This window comes from Gallinula chloropus (genome assembly GCF_964237585.1).
Source record: "Gallinula chloropus genome assembly, contig: HAP1_SCAFFOLD_504, whole genome shotgun sequence".
Lineage (NCBI taxonomy): Eukaryota > Metazoa > Chordata > Aves > Gruiformes > Rallidae > Gallinula > Gallinula chloropus.
Window position 1 is genome coordinate 1 of NW_028168424.1, and position 15,683 is coordinate 15,683.

General features: G+C 68.3%; 1 protein-coding gene across 1 annotated transcript; it reads right to left on the minus strand.

Annotated features, from left to right (window-relative positions):
- Window positions 1-89: 89 nt before the first annotated feature.
- NDUFS2 (NADH:ubiquinone oxidoreductase core subunit S2) lies at window positions 90-12,050 on the minus strand (the record flags this gene model as incomplete). The annotated part of the gene is made up of 14 exons (XM_084280886.1): window positions 90-146; window positions 826-841; window positions 1,660-1,743; window positions 1,823-1,918; window positions 3,592-3,721; window positions 3,819-3,959; window positions 5,059-5,144; window positions 6,196-6,273; window positions 6,716-6,790; window positions 7,684-7,796; window positions 7,907-8,027; window positions 9,227-9,417; window positions 10,702-10,805; window positions 11,944-12,050. Coding segments are annotated over 14 exons (1,399 nt in total), but the record flags the coding sequence as incomplete, so codon positions are not given.
- Between the last annotated feature and the right edge of the window lie 3,633 nt (window positions 12,051-15,683).

A 15,683-nucleotide genomic window follows, 5' to 3' on the forward strand; every position in this document is an offset into this window, starting at 1 on the left:
GGAGGGAGGGGTCAGGGAGGGGTCAGGCCCCCCCAAAAATGGGGAAGGAGACACCAACCCCCCTCCCCTTTGGCCCCAGCCCCACGTACCGATGATGGCCACCACGTCTGCCAGCATGTGGCCCTGAGACATGCGATCAGGCCGGCCTGGAGCAGAGCACAGGGACCCCTCACCCTCCAGAACCCCCAGTAGCCTCCAGACCCACCCCTCCAGGACCCTCCAGACCCCCATATCCCCCTCCCAGCCCCCCCATCCCCCTCCAACCCCCCCCCGTCCTCCTCCCAGCCCCTCCCAGCCCCCTCGTCCCCCCCCAGCCCCCCCATCCCCCTCCAACCCCCTCATCCCCCTCCAGCTCCCCCATTCCCCCCAGCCCCCCTCATCCCCCTCCAGCCCCCCCGTATCCCCCCATCTCCCTCATCCCCCTCCAACCCCCCCATCCCCCTCCATATCCCCCCAGCCCCCTCCCAGCCCCTCCATCCCCCTCCAGCCCCCCAACCCCCCTTATCCCCCTCCAACCCCCTCATCTGCCTCCAACCCCCTCATCCCCCCCCAGCCCCCCTCATCCCCCTCCACCCCCCCCATCCCCCTCCAGCCCCCCCATTCCCCCCCCTTCCCCTCCAGCCCCCCCCAGCCCCCCCATCCCCCTCCAACTCCCCCCATCCCCCTCTAACCCCCCCATCCCCCTCCAGCCCCCCCCATTCCCCTCCAAGGCCCCCCATCATCGTGTCCCTGTCCCCCCCAGCCACCCATCAGCCCAGCCTCAGCCCAAGGCCCCCCCAGTTTGGGGGGGTACGGGGGGGGGGGGGGGAAGTGGTCAGTTATCACCCTGGAAGGAAACCGGCTGCAACGGCAGCGGCACGAGACAGGGCGGGGGGGTCCCAAAGGGTCCCTGGGGGCCACATGAACCCCCCCACGCTCCTCCCATGGGGCACACTCGTGTCCACCACCCCCCCCAAATCTGATCCACCCCCCCAAATCTGATCCCCCTCCCCCAAACCCTCTTCCCCCCCCAAATCTGATCCGATCCCCCCATCTGAACCCACCACCCCAAATCTGATCCCCCAAACCTGATGCCCCCTCCCTCAAACCCTCTCCCCCCCAAATCTTGATCCCCCCCATCTGATCCCCCCCCCAATCTTATCCCCCCAAACCTCTCTCCCCCCAATCTAATCCCCCCATCTGAGCCCACCCCAAATCTCATCCTACCCCCTCCAAACTTGATCCTCCCCCCCAAACCTGATCCCACCCCCCAAATCTGATCCCCCCCCAAAACCCTCTCCCCCCCCAACCCTCTCCCCCCAAATCTTGATCCCCCCCAATCTGATCCCACCCCCCAATCTGATCCCCCCCATTTGATCCCACCCCTTCCAAACTTGATCCTACCCCCCCAAACTTGATCCTCCCCCCTCCAAACTTGATCCCAGCCCCCAAATCTGATCCCCCCCCAAACCCGATCCCCCTCCCAAATCTTGATCCCCCCCAATCTGATCCCACCCCCCCAATCTTGATCCCACCCAAACCTGATCCCACCCCCCCAAATCTGATCCTACCCCTCCAAACTTGATCTACCCCCCCAAACCTGATCCCACCCCCCCAAATCTGATCCTACCCCCCCAAATCTGATCCCACCCCCCAAACCTGACCCCCCCCCTCCCCTACCAGGTGTGCGAAGCCGGGCGCTTTGATCTTGCAGCGATAGGGGCGGCTGCTGCCGTCAGACACCAGGTACACCCCAAACTCCCCCTGCAAGGGACAGATGGACCAGGGGGGTGACACGGGGACAGGGCGTCCCCCGCCACCCCCCAGACACCCGTGACGGCACCTTGGGCGCCTCGATGGCCGTGTAGGTGGCTCCAGGGGGCACCTGGTAACCCTCCGTGTAGAGCTTGAAGTGATGGATCAGCGACTCCATGGAGCTCTGAGGGGGGACAGGACACTGTCACCCCTGGGTCACCGTCACCCCTGGGGCACTGTCACCCCTGGGTCACCGTCACCCCTGGGTCACCGTCACCCCTGGGACACTGTCACCCCCTGGGGACACTGTCACCCCCTGGGGTGCAGCTGGGGGTCACTGTCACCCCTGGGGCACTGTCACCCCTGGGTCACCGTCACCCCTGGGTCACCGTCACCCCTGGGTCACCGTCACCCCTGGGACACTGTCACCCCCTGGGACACTGTCACCCCCTGGGACACCGTCACCCCCTGGGTCACCGTCACCCCCTGGGACACCGTCACCCCTGGGACACCGTCACCCCCTGGGGTGCAGCTGGGGGTCACTGTCACCCCCGGGGTCACTGTCACCCCCTGGGGTACAGTTGGGGGTCACCGTCACCCCCAGGGTCACTGTCACCCCCTGGGGACACCGTCACCCCCTGGGGTGCAGCTGGGGGTCACTGTCACCCCTGGGGTCACTGTCACCCCTGGGGTGCAGCTGGGGGTCACTGTCACCCCCGGGGCCACTGTCACCCCCGGGGCCACTGTCACCCATGAAGGGCAGCTGGGGGGTCACTGTCACCCCCAGGGTGCAGCTGGGGGGTCACTGTCACCCCCGGGGCCACTGTCACCCATGAAGGGCAGCTGGGGGGTCACTGTCACCCCCAGGGTGCAGCTGGGGGGTCACTGTCACCCCCGGGGCCACTGTCACCCATGAAGGGCAGCTGGGGGGTCACTGTCACCCCCAGGGTGCAGCTGGGGGGTCACTGTCACCCCCTGGGGTTACTATCCCCACCGGGGTGCAGCTGGGGGTCACTGTCACCCCCGGGGTCACTGTCACCCCCAGGAGGCAGCTGGGGATCACTGTCACCCCCAGGGTGCAGCTGGGGGTCACTGTCACCCCTGGGGTCACTGTCACCCCCCTGGGTCACTGCACCCCCCAGGGTGCAGCTGGGGGTCACTGTCACCCATGAAGGGCAGCTGGGGGGGTCACTGTCCCCCCTGGGGTCACTGTCACCCCCCTGGGTCACTGTCCCCCCCGGGGTGCAGCTGGGGGGTCACTGTCACCCCCAGGGGTCTCTGTCCCCCCCGGGGTGCAGCTGGGGGGACACTGCCCAGCTCCTCCCTGCACCCCAGGGGCTGGGGGAGGGGGTGGTGCAGAGTTTGGGGAGCGGGGAGGTGGCCACGTTCACAGAATCACAGTTCCTGAGGCCCATCCCCCTCCAAGCCCCCCCATCCCCCTCAAAGCCCCCCCAGCCCCTCCATTCCCACCAGTTCCCCCCCCATTCCCCCCAGTTCCCCCCCCAGCCCCAAGGAACACGTGGCACACAGCGGGCAGAGCATCCAGCCTCAGCCGAGCTCCAGGGGGGCTGGGGGCAGCTACAACCCCCCCCCCCCTCCCCAAACACCCCCCCAGCCTCTCCCAGCCCCCATGGGGGACGTGAGGGCTGGGGGGGGGACACACAACACAGGGAGGGGGGCACAGGGATGGTGCCAAATCCCACCAGCTGAATCCTCCCCTGAAGCATCTGAGAGGCCAAACCCTGCGGTTTCCTGCTCACTGCGGCGCCGGGGTGGGAGGAGGAGGAGGAGGAGGGGGGTGAGGGGGGGTGATGGGGGGTGAAGGGGGGCCGGGGGGGGGGCAGGAAATGCGGTTACCTTCATCTCAGCCCGCTTGGGGGGGGAGATTTTGGCATCATCCACTTTGATCTCCCCCTGGGGCATCTTGTTGAGACACTGGAGGATGATGCGGAGCGACTGGCGCATCTCCTCCACGCGGCACAGGTACCTGGGGGGGGGGACACATGACACACCGGGGTGAGGAGGGTCTGTGGGATGTAGGACCACCCCCCCTGCACCCCCTCCTCACCCCCAGGCAGCACCACCCCCCCCCCAAGTCCTGGACCTGTCCGTAGCAGTCGCCGTTGGAGCCGATGGGGACGTCGAACTCCAGCTGGTCGTAGACGTCGTAGGGCTGAGTCTTGCGGAGATCCCACTGGATCCCGGAGCCGCGGAGCATCACGCCGCTGGGGGGGACAGGGGTGAGGGGTGAGGGCCAGGGGAGACCCCAGACCCACAGCAGCCCCCACATGCACCCTAACAGGCAGCCATGTCCCACCCACAGTGTCCCCCCACTCCCCACACATCCCTGGATCCTACTCTGGCTCCAGGATCCTTCACTGGATCCCGGAGCATCACGCTGCTGGGGCAGGGGAGAGGGGTGAGGGCCAGGGGAGACCCCAGACCCACAGCAGCCCCAACATGTACCCCCCCAACCCACAGCATTGTCACCCTCCCTTCTCACACATCCCCAGATCCAGGATCCTACTCTGGATCCTGGACCCTCCTCTGGATCCAGGATCCTCCACTGGATCCCGGAGCATCACGCTGCTGGGGGGGACAGGGGTGAGAGGCGCGGTCTAGGGGAGACCCCAGACCCACAGCAGCCCCCACATGCACCCTAACAGGTAGCCATGTCCCACCTACAGTGTCCTCCCCACTCCCCACACATCCCTGGATCCCAGATCCTCCACTGGATCCCGGAGCATCACACCGCTGGGCAGGGGGAGAGGGGTGAGGGGCTCGGTCCAGGGGAGACCCCAGACCCACAGCAGCCCCCACACACCCCGACCCACAGCTGTGTGTCCCTCCAACTCCCCACACATCCCTGGATCCTCCTCTGGATCCAGGATCCTTCACTGGATCCCGGAGCATCACGCCACTGGGGGGGGGGACAGGGGTGAGGGGCTTGGTCTAGAGGAGACCCCAGACCCACAACAGCCCCCACACACCCCGACCCACAGCTGTGTGTCCCCCCACTCCCCACACATCCCTGGATCCTCCTTTGGATCCAGGATCCTTCACTGGATCCTGGAGCATCACGCCGCTTTGGGGGGGGCAGAGGGGTGAGGGGCTCGGTCTAGGGGAGCCCCCAGACCCACAGCAGCCCACCCCCCACCTCCCCCCCCCCCCAAGCAGCACCCATGGGGCTGTCCCATAAAGCCAGGTGGGATCCGGCATAATCGGTCCCCAAGATGCCTCCATCAGCCCCCCAGGACCCCAACCCTGCTGGGGGGGAGGGAAGCTGAGCCCCCTCCCCACCCTGCCCCGAGCCCCCAGCCCCACCTGAAGCCGTAGTTCAGAGCCTCCTCTGCCGTGATCACCCCGATGTCCACCGTGCGGTTCTTCCAGATGCGGTTGTTCGTCAGCATCTGGGGGGCAGGGGGCCAATTACCAGGGGGCTAATTACCAGGGGGGCTAATTACCAGGGGGGCTAATTACCAGGGGGGCTAATTACCGGGGGGGCAATTGCCAGGGGGCCAATTACCAGGGGGGGGTATTACCATGGGGGGGGGGGTATTACCATGGGGGGGGTATTACCATGGGGGGGGTATTACCATGGGGGGGGTATTACCAAGGGGCCAATTACCAGGGGGGCTGATTATTCAGCCCCTCACCCCAGCCACCTCTCCTCAATTGAGCAGCCCCCTCCCAGACCAAGCAGCCCCCTCCCCAACTGAGCAGCCCCCTCCCAGGCTGAGCAGCCCCCTCCCAGGCTGAGCAGCCCCCTCCCAGGCTGAGCAGGCCTCTCCTTGACCCAGCAGCCCCCTCCTCAATTGAGCAGCCCCCTCCCAGACCAAGCAGCCCCCTCCCAGGCTGAGCAGCCCCCTCCCAGGCTGAGCAGCCCCCTCCCAGGCTGAGCAGGCCTCTCCTTGACCCAGCAGCCCCCTCCTCAATTGAGCAGCCCCCTCCCAGACCAAGCAGCCCCCTCCTCAACTGAGCAGCCCCCTCCTCAACTGAGCAGCCCCCTCCTTGACCCAGCAGCCCCTTCCCCGACCCAGCAGCCCCCTCCCCGACCCAGCAGCCCCTTCCCAGGCTGAACAGGCCTCTCCTCAACCCAGCAGCCCCCTCCTCAATTGAGCGGCCCCCTCCTTGGCCAAGGGGCCCCCTCCTCAATTGAGCAGCCCCCTCCCAGGCTGAACTGGCCTCTCCTCAACCCAGCAGCCCCCTCCTCAATTGAGCAGCCCCCTCCTTGGCCAAGGGGCCCCCTCCTCAATTGAGCAGCCCCCTCCCCAACCCAGCGGCCCCCTCCTCAGCCAAGCAGCCCCCTCCCAGGCTGAACAGGACTCTCCTCAACCCAGCAGCCCCCTCCTCAATTGAGCGGCCCCCTCCCCAACCCAGCGGCCCCCTCCCCAACCCAGCGGCCCCCTCCTCAATTGAGCAGCCCCCTCCCCCTCCCCAACCCAGCGGCCCCCTCCTCACCTCCTCCACCTCGTCGATCCGCAGGGAGAAGTTCTTGACGAACTGGTAGATGTCATCCATGAGCCCCAGGGGCAGGTCCTGGGGACAGGGGACAGGGGACAGCTCAGCCCCAGGCATGGCCGGGGACACCGGGACAGGGGGATGGAGGGACACCCCGTGTGACCCTGGGATGTGGGGATGGCACTGGGGGGCTGTGACCCATGGAGGGATACCCTGTGTGACCCCAGGACATGGGGATGGCACTGGGGGGGTGTCACCTCCATAGGGACACCCTGTGTGACCCCGGGATGTGGGGGTGGCACTGGGGGGGCTGTCACCTCCATAGGGACCCCCTGTGTGACCCCGGGATGTGGGGGTGGCACTGGGGGGGCTGTCACCTCCATAGGGACACCCTGTGTGACCCCAGGACGTGGGGGTGGCACTGGGGGGGCTGTGACCCATGGAGAGACCCCCTGTGTGACCCCAGGACATGGGGATGGCACTGGGGGGCTGTGACCCCCCGGGGACCCCCCGTGCCCACCTGGTGCACCCCGCCGGGCCGGACGTAGGCCGCGTGCATCCGCGCCCCCGAAACGCGCTCGTAGAACTCGAACATCTGTGGGGAGAGGGGAGACGGCGCCGGATCCAGACCCTGCGCCGGATCCAGCCCCCGGCACCAGCACCGGATCCAGCCCCCGGCACCGGATCCAGCCCCAGCACCAGACCCACCCCCTCCACCAGCACCAGATCCAGCCCCAGCCCCAGCACCAGATCCAGCCCGTCCTGCTATGGCCCCAGCACCGGATCTGGATCCATCCCCTCCCACTCCACCCCCTCCACCAGCACCAGATGCACCCCCTCCACCAGCACCAGATCCAGCCCCAGCCCCAGCACCAGACCTACCCCCTCCACCAGCACCAGACCCACCCCCTCATGCTACAGCCCCAGCACCGGATCTGGATCCATCCCCTCCCGCTCCACCCCCTCCACCAGCACCAGATCCAGCCCCATCACCAGACCCACCCCCTCCCGCTACGGCCCCAGCACCAGATCTGGATCCATCCCCTCCCACTCCACCCCCTCCACCAGCACCAGATCCAGCCCCTCCTGCTATGGCCCCAGCACCAGATCCAGCCCCTCCTGCTATGGCCCCAGCACCAGATCTGGATCCATCCCCTCCCACTCCACTCCCTCCACCAGCACCAGATCCAGCCCCATCCCCAGCACCAGATCTGGATCCATCCCCTCCCACTCCACTCCCTCCACCAGCACCAGATCCAGCCCCATCCCCATCCCCATCCCCAGATCTGGATCCATCCCCTCCCACTCCACCCCCTCCACCAGCACCACATCCACCCCCTCCCGCTACAGCCCCAGCACCGGATCCATCCCCTCCACTTCAACCCCCGCACCGGATCCATCCCCTTCCACTCCACCCCCTCCACCAGCACCAGATCCATCCCCTCCAGCCCCCCACCTTTTCCCCTTCCCCCCCCCCATCCCCAGCACCTTCTCCCTCTCCTCAAACATCCAGAAGAAGGGGGTCATGGCGCCGATGTCCAGCGCGTGCGTGGTCACCGCCATGATGTGGTTCAGCAGCCGGGTGATCTCAGCGAACAGAACTTGGGGAGGGGGAGGAGACACAGGGGGGGGTGTGAGGAGCCCAGGGTGGGGTGTAGGGGAGGGGGGGAAGAGACCCCCAAAAGCAGAGAGGTACCAGCCCCCTCCCCACCTCGGATCCACTGCGCCCGCGGCGGGGGGCGGATGTTGAGCAGCTTCTCCACGGCCAGGGAATAGGCCTGTTCGTTGCACATCATGGAGACGTAGTCCAGGCGGTCGAAGTAGGGCAGAGCCTGCAGGACGGACAGACAGACAGAGCTGGGACAGACAGGGGGCTCTGCTGCACGCAGGGAGTGCTGGGATGGGGGACGGGGCTTGGGGAGGGCGGGCAATGCCAGGATACAGGGTGGTGCTGGGATTTGGGGCAGGGATGGGATGTGGGGCAGGGATGGGACAGGGGGCAGTGCCAGGAGGATGAGGGGCAGGGATGGGATGAGGGGCAGCGCTGGGATGAGGGGATGGCATGGGATGGCATGGGATGGCATGGGGGGCAGCACTGGGATGGGATGGGATGGGATGGGATGGGATGGGATGGGATGGGATGGGGGGCAGCACTGGGATGTGGGGCAGGGATGGGATGGGATGGGGGGCAGTGCCAGGAGGATGTGGGGCAGGGATGGGATGGGGGGAAGCACTGGGATGGGGCATAGTGCCAGCAGGATGTGGGGCAGTGCTGGGATGGGGGGCAGTGCCAGGAGGATGTGGGGCAGGGCTGGGATGAGGGGCAGCACTGGGATGGGATGGGATGGGATGGGGATGGGGATGGGATGGGATGGGATGGGATGGGATGGAATGGGATGGGGGGCAGTGCCAGGAGGATGTGGGGCAGGGATGGGATGGGGGGCAGTGCCAGCAGGATGTGGGGCAGGGATGGGAGGACATGGGGCAGTGCTGGGATGTGGGGCAGACAGGCAGACAGACAGACGCCCCCCCATGCTGCTATAAAGCTGCAGACAGACAGACAGACACCCCCAGAGGTGCTGCAGAGGGGCAGACAGACAGACACCCCCTGAGCTGCTATAGAGGTGCAGACAGACAGACAGACACCCCCTGAGCTGCTATAGAGGTGCAGACAGACAGACAGACGCCCCCTGAGCTGCTATAGAGGTGCAGACAGACTCCCCCCCACGCTGCTATAGAGCTACAGACAGACAGACAGACACCCCCTGTGCTGCTATAGAGCTGCAGACAGACAGACAGACACCCCCCCACGCTGCTATAGAGCTGCAGACAGACAGACAGACGCCCCCCCACGCTGCTATAGAGCTGCAGACAGACAGACAGACGCCCCCCTGAAGTGCTATAGAGCTGCAGACAGACAGACAGACACCCCCTGAGCTGCTATAGAGCCGCAGACAGACAGACAGACACCCCCTGAGCTGCTATAGAGCTGCAGACAGACAGACAGACACCCCCTGAGCTGCTCCTGTACCTGCAGGTAGGTCTTGTACTCGATGAGCTTCTCGGTGCCGCGGTGCAGCAGCCCGATGTGGGGGTCGCACCTCTTCACCGTCTCCCCGCTCAGCTCCATCACCAGCCTCAGCACCCCGTGGGCAGCTGGGTGCTGGGGCCCAAAGTTGATGGTCAAGCTGGACACCTTCTTGTGGGCCAGGGGGTCCTTGTCTAGGGTGGGGAGGGCACCCAAAATGTGAGACCCCCTTGAAGAGGAGTCGTCCCCCCCATCCCCCACCCCCCCACCCACCCACCCACCCACCTCCCATCATGGTTTGGGGGGTAGGGACACCTACACCCCCCACCCCAAGCAGCTGTGGGATGTCAGGGTGATGGAAACACCCCCTCACTGGACACCCAGTGAGTCCCAGTCCTGCCCCCAGCAGCACTGGGTGGGTATCCAGGGGACCCTGACACCCCCCCCCAGCCCCCACTAGCCTGGGGTCTCAAGTGCCTCCCAGTACAGCCCTGAGCACCCACTGGGATTCCAGGGAGTCCCAGCATGGATCTGGAGACCCCCTGCCCTGTGCGCCCTCAAGGGTCCCAAAACAGCTGCACCCACCCCTGGGGACTACCCAGGGCCCCCCCAACACTCCCTCAGGGAGCCCCAGTATCCACATAGGTCCCCCCAACACCCATCCAGGGGCTCACACACCCACCCTGGGCACCCAGGGCCACCTAAAACCCACATGGGACCTGCCAACACCCATCCTAGGGCCCCCCAACACCCACCCAGGGCCCCTGACGCCCACATAGATCCCCCCAACACCCCGCAGGAACCCCCAACAACCTCCTAGTGCCCCCAATGCCCACATAGGTTCTCTCAACACCCATCCAAGACCCCCCAACACCATCCCAACACCCCCCAGGCCCACATAGGTACCCCCAATGCCTACCCAGGGCCCCTGACACCCACATAGGTCCCCCAACACCCATCCAAGGGCCCCCAACACCCATCCAAGGGCCCCTGACACCCACATAGGTTCCCCCAACACTCATCCAAGACCCCTCAACACCATCCCAGCACCCCCCAGGCCCACATAGGTACCCCCAATGCCCACCCAGGGCCCTTGACACCCACACAGATCCCCCAACACCCATCTAGGACCTTCCAACACCCTCCCAGGACCCCCCAGGCCCACATAGGTCCCCCCAACACCCTGCAGGAACCCCAACGACCTCGTAGGGCACCCAATGCCCACATGGGTTCTCTCAACACCCATCCAAGACCCCCCAACACCACCCCAGGGCCCCTGACACCCACATAGGTGCCCCCAACACCTTGCAGGGACACCCAGTGACCTCGTAGGGTGCCCAAAGCCCCCATAGGTTCTCTCAACACCCACCCAGGGCGCCCCAAACACCCTCTCAGAGCCCCCCCAACCCCCTCAAGCCCCTTCCCAGGGCCCACCCACGGCCCCAGCCGCCCTTCCCAGGCCCCCCGCAGCCCCTCACCGTCCCAGGGCGGCGGGACCCACTTCTCGGTCTCTTTGCTGGGGTACATGACGGCGCCGGCGAACTGCTGCGCCCACTCCACGTCCGGCTGCCACTGCCGCGTCCTGGGGGACAAGGGGGGACGAGGGGGGCGTCAGGGGGTCTTGGGGGGCCGGGAAGGGCTGGGGGGGAGGGTCTTGGGGGGCCGGGAAGGGGTAGTGGGGGGTCGGGAAGGGTCGTGGGGGGCCGTGAAGGGCCGTGACGGTCAAGAGTGGCTGTGAGGGGCTGGGGGGTCCCGTGAGGGGGTCGGGAGGGGCCATGGGGGGGTCGGGAGGGGGTCGGGAGGGGCCGTGGGGGTGTCGGGAGGGGGTCAGGAGGAGCCATGGGGGGGTCGGGAGGGGGTCGGGAGGAGCCGTGGGGGGGTCGGGAGGGGGTCTTGGGGGGCTGGGAAGGGCTGGGGGGGGGTCTTGGGGGAGACTGGGAGGGGCCATGGGGGGGCCTTGGGGGGCCGGGAAGGGCTGGGGGGGAGGGTCTTGGGGGGCCGGGAAGGGCTGGGGGGTCCCGTGGGGGAGACTGGGAGGGGCCATGGGGGGGCCATGGGGGGCCGGGAAGGCTGGGGGGGGTCTTGGGGGTCTTGGGGGGCTGGGAAGGGCTGGGGGGGGGTCTTGGGGGAGACTGGGAGGGGCCATGGGGGGGCCTTGGGGGGCCGGGAAGGGCTGGGGGGGAGGGTCTTGGGGGCCGGGAAGGGCTGGGGGAGAGGGTCTTGGGGGGCCGGGAAGGGCTGGGGGGGGTCTTGGGGGGCCGGGAAGGGCTGGGGGGAAGGGTCTTGGGGGGCCGGGAAGGGCTGGGGGGAAGGGTCTTGGGGGGCCGGGAAGGGCTGGGGGGAAGGGTCTTGGGGGGCCGGGAAGGGCTGGGGGGGGTCTTGGGGGTCTTGGGGGGCTGGGAAGGGCTGGGGGGGGGTCTTGGGGGAGACTGGGAGGGGCCATGGGGGGGCCTTGGGGGGCCGGGAAGGGCTGGGGGGGGCCGGGAAGGGTCGTGGGAGGCTGGGGGGGGTCTCGTGAGGGTCCGGGAAGGGCCGAGGGGGTTCGTGAGGGGCCGGGGGGGTCCCGTGGGAGGGCGGGAAGGGCCATGAGGGGCCGGGAAGGGCCGAGGGTGGCTGTGGGGGGCCGGGGGGGTCCCGTGGGAGGCCGAGAAGGGCCGAGGGGGTTCGTGAGGGGCCGAGGGGAGCCGACCCGGTCCCCAGGGCGCCGTTGCCGCTCTCACCGGACCGGGGCCGGGCCCAGTCGCGCCGCCGCCGCCCGCAGCCCCGAAGGTGCCCGCAGCCGCCCCAGCGCCCGCAGCGCCGCCATCTTGCCCTTGACACTGCGCATGCGCCGCCGCCGCGCCGCGCCGGGGAGGCGGCGCGGGCGCCATGATTGTAGAGGGCAGGCGGGGGACCCCACCCAAACTGCCTCCGCCGCCATCTTGACTGTGGGCAGCGCCGCCCGTAGCCTTCGCTGAGGGAGGCGGCCGGGAGGCTGGCGTGAGGGGGCTGTCGCCATCTTTGTGTCGGGCAGAGGTGGCCCTCAGGGCGGGAGGGGGAGATGGGGCTGGAGGGGAGGGGGATGGAGGGGCCGGGAGGGTGGGGAGGGGCTGGAGGGGCTGGGGAGGGGCTGGGGAGGGGGTGGAGGGGCTGGGGAGGGGCTGGAGGGGCTGGAGGGGAGGGGGATGGGGGAGAGGGGAGGGGAAGGAGAGGAGGGGCTGGGGAGAGGGTGGAGGGGCTGGAGGGGCTGGAGGGGAGGGGGAGATGGGGATGGAGGGGAGGGGGGTGGAGGGACCGGGATGTTGGGGAGGGGCTGGAGGGGAGGGGGATGGGGATGGGGTGGGGGGTTGGAGCGGAGAGGGATGGAGGGGAGGGGGAGGGAATGGGGGGAGAGGGGTGGAGGGACCGGGATGGTGGGGAGGGGAATGGGGAAGGGAAGAAGAGGGGCTGGAGGGGCTGGGGAGGGGCTGGAGGGGCTGGAAGGGCTGGGGAGGGGCTGGGGAGAGGGTGGAGAGGAGGGGGTTGGCGGGGGGGGGGGGATATGGAGCGGAGAGGGATGAAGAGGAGGGGAAGGGGAAGGGGGGACACGGCAGCACTTCGGGGTGAAGCAGGAGCGGGGTGTCCGCTCGTGCGGGCAGGGGGACACATGTTCCCCCCCCCCCCACTTTGGGGACTGCAGGGCGGCGGCGGCCCCTCTGTGTGTGTCCCTCCCCCGTCCCCCCCCAGTGTCCCCATGAGGATGCTGGGGCGGGGGGACCAACCTGCCCCCGCAGCCCCCCCCAGCTTGGGGATACCCCTGGCTCCGGCCCGCAGACCGTGTCCTGCTGTGCCAGGACCCTCCGTGACCCCCCCCCGCCCCCCCCGCTGGGGTCCCATCACGTCACTGACCGCGGTGACGTCTGCAGCGTCCCGGCCCCACGTCAGAGCTGTTCCTGACCCGGGGTGAGTCAGGGCCGGGATGCTGCCCAGATGGCAGCTGCTGGCTCCCAGCCCCCCCCCAGCATCCCCCTCCCTGCCCCCCCCCCCCCCCACACACCACATCCCCCCCCCACCCGGCACAGGACCACCCCCCCGCCCCCCCGGGGCTGGATCTGGCCCCGGGCAGGAGGAGCTTCCCCACCCTGAGCCCCTGCCAGCACCCAAGTGTGCCCCCTGCCTGGGGGGTGCTGGGGCTGGGGGGTGCTGGGGCTGGGGATACTGGGGCTGGGGATGGCTGGGGCTGGGGATACTGGAGCTGGGGGGGTGCTGGGGCTGGGGATACTGGAGCTGGGGATACTGGGGCTGGGGGGTTGCTGGAAGTGGGGGGATGCTGGAGCTGGGGGATGCTGGAGGTGGGGGGATGCTGGGGCTGGGGATACTGGAGCTGGGGGGGATGCTGGAGCTGGGGATACTGGGGCTGGGGGGAGTGCTGGAAGTGGGGGGGTGCTGGAGCTGGGGGGGATGCTGGAGGTGGGGATACAGAGGCTGGGGGGGTGCTGGAGGTGGGGGATGCTGGGAATGGGGATGCTGGAGCTGGGGATACTGGAGCTGGGGGATGCTGGAGGTGGGGGGATGCTGGGACTGGGGATGCTGGAGGTGGGGGGATGCTGGGGCTGGGGATACTGGAGCTGGGGGGGATGCTGGAGGTGAGGATACTGGGGCTGGGGGGGTGCTGGAGCTGGGAGGGTGCTGGGGCTGGGGATACTGGAGGTGGGGATACTGGAGCTGGGGAGGATGCTGGAGCTGGGGATACTGGAGCTGGGGGGTGCTGGAGCTGGGGATACTGGAGCTGGGGATACTGGAGCTAGGAATGTGGGTGCTGGGGGATGCTGGAGCTGGGCGATGCTGGAGCTGGGGGGTGCTGGAGCTGGGGGGTGCTTGAACTTGGGGTGCTGGAACCAGGGGATACTGGAGCTGGGAATATGGGTGCTGGGGGATGCTTGAACTGGGAGATACTGGAGCTGGAAGATGCTGGAACTGGGAGATGCCAGAGATGGGGGATGGGGGAACTTGGGGTGCTGGAACTGGGGGATACTGGGGATTCTGGAGCTGGGGGATACTGGGGCATGCTGGAACTGGGGATACTGGAACTGGGGGATACTGGGGATGCTGGAGCTGGGGGATACTGGGGATTCTGGAGCTGGGGGATACTGGGGATGCTGGAGCTGGGGGATACTGGAGTTGGGGATGCTGGAGCTGGGGGATACTGGAGTTGGGGATGCTGGAGCTGGGGGATACTGTGACTGGGGATACTGGAGCTGGGAATACCGGTGCTGGGGCGGTGCCAGAGGTGGCGGATGCCGGAGGTGGCGGATGTCACCCCCCAGGGCTGCCGGCTGTGCCGGATGCTGGGGCAGATGCTGGAGCCCAGCGGATGCCGGTGCCGGCGCGGCAGTGCCAGGGCTGCGGTGGGCTCCTGGGGGGCTCCTGGGGGGCTCCTGGGGGGGTCCCAGTGGGCTCCTGGGGGGCTCCTGGGGGGCTCCCAGTGGGCTCCTGCTGGGGTCCCAGTAGGCTCCTGGTGGGCTCCCAGTGGGGTCACAGTAGGCTCCTGGTGGGGTCCCAGTGGGCTCCCAGTGGGGTCTCAGTAGGGTCCTGGTGGGCTCCTGGTGGGGTCTCAGTAGGTTCCTGGTGGGCTCCCAGTGGGGTCCCAGTGGTCTCCTGGTGGGCTCCCGATGGGCTCCTGGTGGGGTCCCATTTAGCTCCCAGTGGGCTCCCAATGGGGGTCCCAGTAGGCTCCCGGTTGGCTCCCGGTTGGCTCCCAGTGGGGTCCCAGTGGGGGTCCCAGTAGGCTCCCGGTTGGCTCCCAGTTGGCTCCCAGTGGGGTCCCAGTGGGCTCCACACTCCCAGCCACGGGTGGGTGTGGGGCAGGTCCCGGCCCAGCCGCGGTGCCGGCGCATCCCGGGCGTGTGGCCCGGCTGTGGCCCCGGCACAGAGACCCCTTTGTACCGCGGCGCCGGCTGCCACCATCTCCCTTTGTTCTCCTGGCGACAGCGGGGACGGCACCGGCACCCCCACCCCACAGGGCACCCCATATACACCCCCCCCCCCTTCCCCTTCCACACAAAGCCTGGGGGGGGCTGGGGCAGGGGCAGGAAGGGCTGGGGTGGGGCAGAGCCCCCTCCCCGTTCCGAGAAGGGAGGAAGCAGGATGGGGCTGTGTCCTGCCTGGCCAGGCCTGACCCGGCTGTGACAGGGCTGTGACACAGCGGGTGACACTGCTGGGAAGAGGGGACACCGAGGGGACACGGGGGGGACATGGAGGGGACATGGGGGGACATGGAGGGGACATGGGGGGGACGTGGGGGGACATGGGGGGACATGGAGGGGACATGGGGGGACATGGAGGGGACACGGAGGGGACATGGAGGGGACACGGGGGGGACATGGAGGGGACATGGAGGGGACACGGGGGGACATGGGGGGACATGGAGGGGACACGGAGGGGACATGGAGGGGACATGGAGGGGACATGGAGGGGACACGGGGGGACATGGAGGGGACAT